General features: G+C 40.3%; 1 protein-coding gene across 2 annotated transcripts in view; it reads left to right on the top strand.

The window, feature by feature from the left end:
• The window catches only part of Prkg2 (protein kinase cGMP-dependent 2), a 106,703-nt gene that overhangs the window by 80,258 nt on the left and 15,232 nt on the right, over positions 1 to 11,213 (top strand). For both annotated transcript variants that reach the window (XM_021210645.2, XM_029545451.1), the window contains one exon: positions 7,678 to 7,841. In XM_021210645.2, coding sequence (XP_021066304.1) covers positions 7,678 to 7,841 — 164 coding nt within the window. The remainder of the gene's footprint in view (positions 1 to 7,677; positions 7,842 to 11,213) is intronic.

The raw sequence follows: 11,213 nt of genomic DNA, 5'->3' as shown, positions 1-11,213 counted from the left end.
CACATACACATCACACAGTAACTCATAGGGCTCACATACACATCACACAGTAACTCATAGAGCTCACATACACATCACACAGTAACTCATAGGGCTCCTAGAAAACAGCATAGGGCACCACCATCTGGGTGGGTTTGAGAATGGTGAGGACCTCGTAAATATGAAAGGCAATGATCTATGAGAGAAATAATTGGTAAACCAGACTTTACTGAAATTAAAAGGAACCAACCCATTAAAACAAGGTCAAAGTCCAGAGAAAAACATTTTTAAGGGAGATATCTGATAAGAGATCATTGCAAAAAAAATGTACAAAAAATATTTAAAACCAATAATAAGCAACTTGATTAAAGATAGACTAATGACTCCATGGACAGCTTACCACAGAAGATTAAAGATGGGAAAGAGGAATATGAGAAATGTAAAATCGTAGATTAAAACACAAAAACAGCACCCTACCACCATGTGCATGGTACAGTGGCTCAAGTGTAGCACATGGAGGACCCCCCAGTGCTGGGGAATGTGGGTGGTCAGGAATTCTCATTCAGTACCGGAGAATATGAACAGTACAGCATCCTTGAAAGATATTGTTAGTCTCTTAACAAACTAAACATACACGGACCAATCACACAGTTATATTCTCTGGACTTACTGGAAAGAGATAGGAACTAGGATCACCTATAGACCTGGACATAAATGTTTATAGCTTTTTCGTAATTGCTGAATCTTGGGAGCACCCTAGCTATCATTCAGTGGGTTTATGGTTTTACCATAGTGCTGAACTGTGAATAAACTATGGCAAATCCAGTTTAACCTGGATTTTTTTTTTTAATGGAAAATGATTCAACACTAAAATCAAATCAAGAGTTCTCAACTAAATGCTATTTGTAAGCCAAATAAAGCCATGCTTGAAATGCTTTGCGCTGCTCTGTTTCTCAACTGCGAGGCATGTAAAAGGAAAAATTATTGGAGACAGTGGAGAGATTAGTAGCTGCTAAGATGTAGGATATGGGAGAGGCATGAATATGGATACTTGAGCATAGTAAAATTACTCAGTACTCTATAGATAGATACATGCAACTATACATTTTCCCAAGCCTACAAAATAGACATCAATCATCAATCCTAAGGTAAAGAGGGAACATTTGGGAATGATGACTTGTCAACACTGGTGGTTGCTCATCCTGTCCTGCTGGGGTGTGCAGTGTTGACAATGAGGGGGGTGGGCTGAGCATGCAGGGGACAGGAAGGTTCCGAGGAAACTCTGAATCATTCCTTTCAGCTTCATTGACTGATGTGAAGAAAATAAAGGCTTAAAACAAAGAAAAAAAAATACAGTTCAAAAGTCACATTCAGCAAATTAAGGTAGAAATAATTGAATGACGAATTTAAAAGCGTCAGCAAAAACACACTACCTTAATAGATTTCTCTACTCATATATGTCAAAAGTCTCTTCGAAAACTAGAAAACCAGAATCTATTTCGTTAATCCAGTAAAAGGTGCCTAACAAAACCAAGAGTAAACATATACACTCTGGCTAAGGCATTAAAAGTATTGTCTTAAAAGATCAGTGGTATAAGGTGTGAACTTACAGAGAGTGTAACAGCACACACGAGACCTGCACAGGTTCAAACCAAACAGGATCCCAGCTCTAAGAAGGGGAAGTGGACACATATCCCCCACCGCACCCCATCCCAGAAGCCATTTGCAATTGATGGGAAGGGAAAAACCAGTTCCTTCCTATAGAGTGTCACAGTGTAATCAGCCACAGTCCAGGGCTCTGTGCCCAGGAGTACTTGGCCAATGCAAAACAGACTCCTTGCTTATTTATGTGTGCTGTGTTTTTTGTTGTTGTTTTGTTTTGTTTCTTTTCCTTTGTATTTTGTTTGTTTAATTGAGAGGGAGAAAGAGAGAGGGGAAGGCAGGGACAGGGAGAATATGAAGTCCAGTGGGTAGAGAAGTCGTGAAGGTCTATGAAGAATTGGGAGATAGAAAGGGTATAATCAAAGTATATCGCATGAAAAAAATTAAATGAAAAAGTTTTAAAATCATTGCTGTGCACACTTCTATTCATTATTTTACTGACTGTTCTACCTAATGCAGTAAGATGGAAATATATTTAAAAGACACACTGAAAAGTCACAACAAGGACTGGAGAGATGGCTCAGCAGTTAAGAGCACTGACTGCTCTTCCAGAGGTCCTGGGTTTAATTTGCAGCAACCGCATGGTGGCTCACAACCATCTGTAATGAGATCTGATGCCCTCTTCTGGTATGTCTGATGACAGCTACAATATACTCATTTAAATAAATAATACACTTTAAAAAAAAGCCACATCAAAACTTATCAGATTGGTTGATTCTTTATCTATGCATCCAAATTTTATAAAAGCAGACTTTACAATGAAATGGAGGATTTACAGTATGGTTGCAGGATGTCTTGGTACACAGTTTATTTTAAAATAACCAGAAAGAGAGTCAATAGGGATACAAATGCCATTCACAAAAATGAAAACATGTATCTAGGACCGAGTGTAATACCGTGCTTCATGGCTTTACTGAGAAACTTGCAAAGCTTTATAGAAAGACATTTAAAAGATCTAAATTAATAGATGGGGTGGTTCATGCCCTCTTCTGGGCAGAGCTACAATAGATTCTCAGCCCTCTTTCTGAGTGGCATGGTTGTAGGTTGTGAAATCATAGCCGTGCTATGCACACCACTAGCAGATCTGGCTTACAAACGTCTCGTGAAGTAGTTTGTCAACAAAGACAGACAGTAAGAGTTGGCAAAGCCATAAAATTTGAAGTCTGTTTCCCTGAATCAGGGCTTAAAGATAATCGATTCACTTACTTACCCCCGCCCCAGGAACGCCATTATGCGAGTTAGAATTAATGAATGTATAGTTGAAACCTTAATGACTTCCTGAATCTAAGTATCCAGCCTTATTTATCCCAGCTCAGACAGACAGATGCATCATGTTTAAAACCAGGAAGACTTCTCATCCTTGAGGTATTATGTCAGCTGACCTACAGTCTAATATCCTTCTAATAAGACTGCCACCAGAGCTCTTCATGATGCTTGGCAAGCTAATGCTAGAAATTTATGTCAGGATTCCCAAACACCCAGAATAGCCAAGGTGCTGAGGAGGCCATGCAAGGAAACCAAGGTAGAAACAAGCTGTGTCCTCAGTTATGTGAGCTGATTACAGCCCCAATACTTCAGCAGAGGAAGTTCAAGTTGGAGCAGTCGTAGTTTTACCCTTGCGGAGAATAACAGCTTGTTATTTAGATGGTGTTACAATATAAGTAGACCCCAACTTTCAAATACATCACTATAGGCTTGAATGAATAAAAAAATATGTTACCCAAAATAGATATGATAATGTTGATCTGAAGATTAATATCTAGAAGTAGTACTGTATTTGTGATAGCAGATATGTGGTAAAGTTAGAAATGAATGGGGCCAGTTGATAGATGTGTGTGTGAGTGTGGGTGGTCGCTTGGCAACAGGCAAGAACGCGCAGAGCAGGACTTCTATCTCTGTTCTCTTCTAGTGACTGAACTGTGGGGCATGGGGGCTTCTGCCTCTCTTGCATTTGTATCACATTTTTTTATGTATCAAGAGCTTCCTTATGTAAAACATGAAAATAATCATTGGCCCCAACCATCTTCTACGGACGCAGCAGGGCTAGCTTATTGGCTAGCAGAGACTGAGCTTGTCCCATCAATGTGCTGAGCACGCGCAGCTGCTTCTCCTTGCAAATATCTTCTGCCTCAATTTACTTATCTTTGGGTATTGGATGGAGTTGCACATCATGCAAATGTGCATGGTGTCTTTTCTTACCACACTATATCTTATTTAGATCGAATAACGAGTAATCTGTCTCTTTCCCCCCCACAATAAGAACAGTTTTAACACCTGCCACATACCAAATACAGTCGACTACAAAAAATGGATATGGGGGGACTCTTCTCCACGAGCTGGGTTTAGTGATCAAGTTAGAACCTGCTACCCAAACGCATGTGATTATGAGGTATGATCGGTAGTAAAGAACGTGGAAGGAGAGAGAAATAGAGCCATGATTCTGAGTAACCTTCACAGAGATGATGTGGGAGATGAGTCTCAAGGGATTTTCATAGTTGGCAGTTATGAATCAAGTCCTTCCCTTTCTCTTGCCCAACTCAGCACTCTGTTTTTGTGAGTCTCTCCACCCCATGGGAAAGGGCATGCTTCATAAAGGGCTCCTCTATTCCTACGTCTGCCTCTGCCCCCATCCCTTAGGGAAAAGCACCACTACTGTCCATTAGAGAAGGATGTTAAATCAATTGCGGGACTTGGCAGAAAGACAGATTCCATTTTACCTCGTCTAGCCTGAGGTAAAGATGGGGCCCGAAACATGCCACATAAATACTTTTTTGGAATGTTAGGTCTCCATGAGTCATCTGTCTTAATTAGACTAGTCACTTTGTGCCCATTTTTTTTTTTTTTTTTTGTGACTGAACCAATATCTGAGAAATGTTACTAACCCAGAGAGAAACTTATGGGGGAAGAAAGGTCACCGTTGAAGGATACCAGTTCTAAGAAGTCACATGGTGATTCTTTCTTTTTTTTTTTTTTTTTTTTCTGAATGATACAGTCTCAGCTCCAGCTTTGGAAGTATCTCAAATCCTTCTGGGTTATTTCAGTCATTATAAATGTTTGAAAATAAAATAAAAAATCAATCAATCAATCAGTCAGTCAATAAGTTTGAAAGCTCTCAGTGCCATCCATCCTTAGTGGAAATTTAATCCGGACAGTTAAAAGCAAAAACAAAAACAAACAAACAAACAAAAAAACTGTCCATAGCTTTTGTAGAGATCCCTGAAAGACTAGATTTTTTTTTTTTCTTGCAGAATTTGGAAACAAAGGGAGAGGGTCTCAACTTTTTTCTTTCCATGATCACTTGAGGACATAAATCATACCCTTTCTTCAGAAAGTCTTTTTATAATTTTCAAACCCTTGCAGACTTGCATACCCTTTCTGCCTCCCATGCCTCTCTGGACCACAGTAGAGTCACACAAACCTTGGCAGGATTTGAACTGACCACCAGCATCTGTCTCTCAGGCGTTTGTGCTGTCTCTTCCTCTTTTCCAGATATTCATAGAATTCCCCTCTTTATTTCATTCAGATGTCTGTTCAGATCTGCCCAAGTGCACCTCACTGAAGTGTGTTTTCCTGGCCCTCCGATTGATAGTGAATTCATCTTGTTCTCAGCACCTCAGTCTTCTGTTTGCTTCTCCACAGAATGTCTTACCACATGACATCATTATGATACATTTCCGTGATCATTACTGTTCTTTTCTTTTTGATACAAACTTAAGAGCTGAAGCTTTGTGTGTGCCCTGGTACCTCTTAGAGAATGGTGTCCACTGAATGTCCCTGAATAAAGGAAAGTGGAGAAGGCAAAGGCTCCTTGGTGCAGCTATAGTACTGAGGGGGGGGGGGCTTGCTTCTTACAGAAAATGCACAGAAGTTGACGTAGAAAATCTGGAATCTTCTACATTAGTGACACAACTTTGGGTAGCTCTGAATGCCAATTCATCCTGTCCAAATGCATTAGATCAAAGTTGGTATGAACCGAGTAGATGAAGAAAGGGGTACAATTTTAATAAATCTTGGAGAGTTAATATAATTATTACCAGCTTGTTGAGCCAATATGCAAATATTGCAAGACCAAAGTGGCAATTCAAATTAAAATATATTATTTAGAAAATTAGAATAGCTCTCCTAAATAGCCAATGAACTTCTAGTAATTCTTAAAAGGGAAATTAAATGCAATTACAAAACAGTCTAGAAGCCATTATAACCCAACCAAATACAATGTTTCTGTATATGCATATATACAGTTGCAGCTAAAATCACCACTTTCTCACCTCTTAAATTTCAGCCTTTATAGAATTAGTTAGGACTTTCCTTATTGTTTCTTTCTCTGAGGAATATGTAGCTGTTCTTATTTCTGCTGCTTGCAGAGTTTAATTTTATAATATTCCCAGTCATCTCTCAGATGTAATCTTTGTGAGTCATGCTGAGTAGATAACGGCAAACAGAAAAGGCCCATTTTTGAATCGTGTTATTTGCATTCCTCTTTGTGTGTGTGTGTGTGTTTTTTTTATTAACAAAATCTTCGCTACTTATGTGGTAAGTATGAAAGAGTCTCAGAAAAAGGGCGAGTTTCTAAGAGACTTCTTTAACAGAAAACAAAGCTTTAAACATGAGTATTCGAACAAGCAAATGAGGTAGATGTTTTGGTTTGTAGCTCTCGTCAAAGTGGGGATTTTTTTTTTTCTGATATTAACTTTCTCCATTTCGAAGCCCAGATTATTGATATGTTATTGCAATTCCCCGTGTGCAACGAAACTATTGAAATGGGTATGGTAAGCCCAGAAACAATTTCTATGGCTGTTACCTGAGGGAGGTGAAGACATTTAAAATGAAATTAGTGCACATTAGAGGTGATTGGCTAAATGCTCACTTCCCTGAGCGAAGAAGCCAGATATTGTTCCTCAGGACTGGACTTCAGTTGTCCGCACTGCCTCACTCAGTGAGAGGTTGCTGAAGCTCTGGCCTCCCCTCCCATCTGTTCTACAGAATTCACTGGGTAAAAGCTTGGAAAAGTGAGCGAGACACTTTCTAAAAGGCAGAGATGGGGACCCCTGAATCCTTACTGCGGGAGAGTTCCTCACCCTAGTCAAAGACAACCTCAAGTGTCACCTCCCTGTGGCACCCACATTCTCCCAGGTCTACCTTACTAACGTTCTGCGATGTTAACTTTTTTTCTCACTATGAGTTGATACTTTCTTCCCCATTGTGGACCACAGAATGTTGTATGGACTGCAGCGTGTGCATATATTGGCCTAGGACTCTGAGCTTCTCATGGTCAGCTCCACATGACAAGCATGGAGCAAAATCTAAGCTGGGGCGGGTGCAGACTGCTTTTTCAGAATATGTAATTTAGCAATCTCCCACCCTCCTCCCTAGTGTGGATCACAAGTGTTCAGAGATCAAAGCAAACTGGGCAAAGATGGTGCTGGCTTTGCTTGGGGATGCAGAAAGAGATAGTTGGCATATGCTGTGAACAGGGCATCTTTAGGACAGGCAGAGGTTTTAGCTTCTTTTCTTGGCAATAGACTCTTTCCCAAACTCTCAGCTTTGCTATTATTTTGATCCCTGGAGGAGTTTTACAGGTACCTGTCTCTTCTATTAGTTCCTTGTCTCTTCAATCCATCAGATAAGCCACTGAATTAAAATATGCTTTAGTCCTGATTGCCAGGAGCATAAGAATGATTTTAAATTGTCTTCAAGAGCAGTGTGGTGCATAGGATGGAACCTTTCTCGACAACTTGATCTACAAAGGAATATCCGAGATGGTGCATATGTGTACATGTATCTGCGCATACATGTGTGTGTGTGTGTGTGTGTGTGTGTGTGTGTGCTTGTATGTGTGGCATGTGTGCTTCTGTGTGTGGTGTGTGTGCACAAGTGTGTGCACGTGTTTGTATGAGTGTGTGGGTGTGTGTGTATGTGTGCATTATGTTTTGAAGGAAATTTTGGACTTGTATGGAAGCTCATACAAATTAGCAGAATCTTAAAAGCAGCGTAAGTTTTATAACATCTTCAGTTTTCTCTGATGTCTTGTCTTAGGTTGACTTTGGATTCGCTAAGAAGATTGGCTCTGGACAGAAAACATGGACATTCTGTGGGACTCCAGAGTATGTGGCCCCAGAGGTCATTCTTAACAAAGGACATGACTTCAGTGTGGATTTCTGGTCCCTGGGGATTCTGGTCTATGAGCTCCTAACGGGCAAGTAAGTGTGAACTCACAGCTCCGTCCAGCCTTGCTCAGCTCCATCTTCAGAGCAAAGTAATTCACTAATGATAAAAATATAAAATTTAAAATGAATGTTGCTCTTTCCTCTTCAGACTGCTTCAAACACAGGGCTAGGATAAGTTTAAAATAAAAAGGATTCAGAAACTTAAAAGCAAAGGAGTATAGAATTCTTATAGTTTACCTAAAGTGTCAAGTTTTATTGTTACAGAAACACATTCAGTATGTGAAAGTTTTATGATCCAGAAATAGAAACAATACTTTGGACTTGTTAGAATTTCTTTCCTTTTAAACAAATGATGAAAGCTGTTTTCCTAGTTCAGTAAAACTCATTGATCAATCAAACTAAATTTAGCTAGAGTCTGCCATCTTCCCCAGATGTCATTAACCACAAATGCCAAGAGAAGGCTACAATGCTGAATTTAAAATTTAAATCCCCTGACAACTCCTTTACAAGGTGCTAATGAACAGAACCAAGACACAGCATGGGTTTCAGCTGCTAAGAGTGGCTTGTCATCTGCACAGAGATAAAAAGCTGGGATTAATGAATCTGCAGTCCTAAATATTTAACACAGGACAGTGTGCGTGTTCATCCACAAATGTATACACACACACACACACACACATGCGTGCGCATATCCACATGCAATACAAGATAGTCCACATTCATAATATACTTCACTGCTTACCAAGCATTTACATGCATAACCTAGTTTAGTTTTCAAACACACATAAGAAGATAAGGTAGGAATTTTCATTATTATTTTATGATTCAAATGTTTTTGATTATTTTATGATTTAAATTTTACAAGTTAGACAACTAGGCCACAAGGCTATCTGCCTGAGATCAGTAGCTTGATTCCAGGTCTCCTGGCTCTGTCTGTGACGTACTTTCTGTGACACACACATGCTCTATGACCTTTTAGAGCCAACTGTGCTCAATGTTAGTTTCAGAGACATTTACACTAAGAATTGTATAATCAGTGCTAAGATGGATCCATTAGGGGCAGTAAGCATCAACATACAGGTGAAAAAACAATTTCATAGAATCTTCTGGATCTTTCTTCTTTTTGCAAAAATATGGACCTAAATAGGGTTTTGCATGTTCTAAAGATGCAGTCCACCACTGAACTGTATTCTACTTAACTGTCTTAAGTGCTGCAAGCCTCGATATTAAATTAAAAAAAATGTGAAAACACCCACGGTTCACATCTTGTCCACACACACTGGGGAAACAAATGTGAAAATCTGTATTTTTATCTGAATCACTACTCATGATCTATAACCACATTTAGATAGTCTTCATGGAAGATTGAGATGGAAGAATGGAATTTTCCAGGTAGTCACTGAGAAGGGCAAATTGTCTAAGGTGTGCGAACCCTGTGTTGTTTCCAACATTTCTTCCCTCATCTTAGAGATGTCTAGGGGAGAGGTACTGGCCTGGTGGTTCTTGGAGCTTCTGGAAAATACATGTTGACCTTTGTTGTTGTTTATCAACTATGGCTGTGCTATTTGGAAACCAACTGTCCTCACCTTTGGCACAATAAAATAAAATAATAAAGCCTTCGAGCAAAGGTGAGGACAGTTGGCTTCCAATAGCACAGCCATAGTTGATAAACAACAGAGTAGTTAGGGTTTTTTTGTTTTTTTTTTGTTTTTTTGTTTTTTTGTTTTTTTTATCTTCAAATTTTAAAGGGTGTACTAGCCCAGACATGTAAATGTTTTAGAAATCAAAATGATAAACAAATTAAAATGTTACCCGGCTTGCGTGGCTACAGCTCAACCACACTTTGCCCAAGAGGATATCCTTTGAAGTATTCTCTTTACAGGTGCTTTACAGGACCTGTTCCCCCTCCTCATCTTACAGTGATGGCTCCATCTCTGTACTCCTTTCTGAGTTGTCTCATGTTCCTGATAGTTACATTGGACCAGTCAGTCACTGACCTCTTTTCCACCTAACACTTATTGGGTCATATCCTCAGGTCCTACAGCCATAAACCTTATGAGATGATGTGATGGACCAAGTGACACTTCCTTAGTGCTTCTCCTCAATGCTAGGCCCATAAACCCAATGGCCTCCCTGTCAGGTCCACAGGGTTCTGGAACATGGTAATTTTCCCTAAGACTAGCTGCAGCACCGCTGAGTCAGGTGGCTTTCCATTGCTGAGACGAAAAATACCTGAGGTCACTTACGAGTTAGAGAAGATGTATTCTGGTTCCTTGTTTCAGTCTATGGCTCACTGACCCTGTAGATTTGGGAACATGGTTCGGTATGACAGAGCATGTGGCAAAGGAGGTCTGTCACTATGAGGTGGCCAGAACACAGAGAGGAAGAGCCGAGCATCCCAACATTCCAGTTAAGGTCATCTCTCCTTTCTTCGGGCCTCATTCCCAAAAGTTCCTGTTCCTTCTCCATTATGACACAGCTTGGGGATCGGGCCTCTAGGGACTAGCCTAGACCCAAATTACAGCATGTGCCTCATCCCTAGTTTGTCCATCTTAGGGAAAATAGTTCTATTCAGTGGGCACCATGGCCAGGCATCATTCTTGAATTGCTTTTCTCTCTTCCCCACACATTCACTACATTGGCAAACCCTGTTAGTTTTATCATTACTGTCAGGCCAGGCTATGCCACAAAATTCTATAGGCTGGTGAGTTTTTTAAAAGCTCATTTATTTCTTGCAGTTTGGGAGGCTGGAAGCCTGAGAAAAAGTTAAGCTCTAGTGAGGACTCCCTTTTAGTAGTAGACTTCTTATGGGATCCTCACTAGAAAAAAGATGGCCAGTCAGACTCCTGACTTAGAAGGTCGCCAATCCTATCCATTGATGGCCACACTCTCAACCTAATTAAAATCCCATCACTTCAAGATTATGGTTTCCACATATAAATCCGACAAAGGGACATAATTAGTATAGTCTACAGACAAGATAGAGCCACGTCTGTTTCAATATCTTCAGCACAGCTTCCCACTGCCAGCCTACCAGCCTCACCCTATACTGGACTTTAGTTATTGTATTAAAAACGGATGACTCAAGTTGCTGTAAGTTCTACCACTGACTCAGATCCATGCCCAGATCCTTACTGTAGCCCACGGGATACACAGGACGCTGTGGTAATCTCTCAGTATCCCTGGAAGCTTACTCATTCTACCATCTACTGCCCACTTCTGCCCACTCCCGATACATTCCTTCGAACTTCCTGTCTCAGAACTCAGTGATTACAAACAAGAGGACTCTGTGTCTCATTGGCTCCCTCTGTGTCTCATCCGCTCCCTCTGTCCACTCAGACTTCTCCTTTGTCAGCTTAGAAAGGAGGCTTTTCCTACTTTCCTTCTTACACACACACACACACA

The sequence above is a fragment of the Mus pahari genome, chromosome 13 (genome assembly GCF_900095145.1).
Source record: "Mus pahari chromosome 13, PAHARI_EIJ_v1.1, whole genome shotgun sequence".
Lineage (NCBI taxonomy): Eukaryota > Metazoa > Chordata > Mammalia > Rodentia > Muridae > Mus > Mus pahari.
Note: the sequence above shows the minus strand (reverse complement) of the source record. Positions and strands in the feature narration are given on the sequence as shown.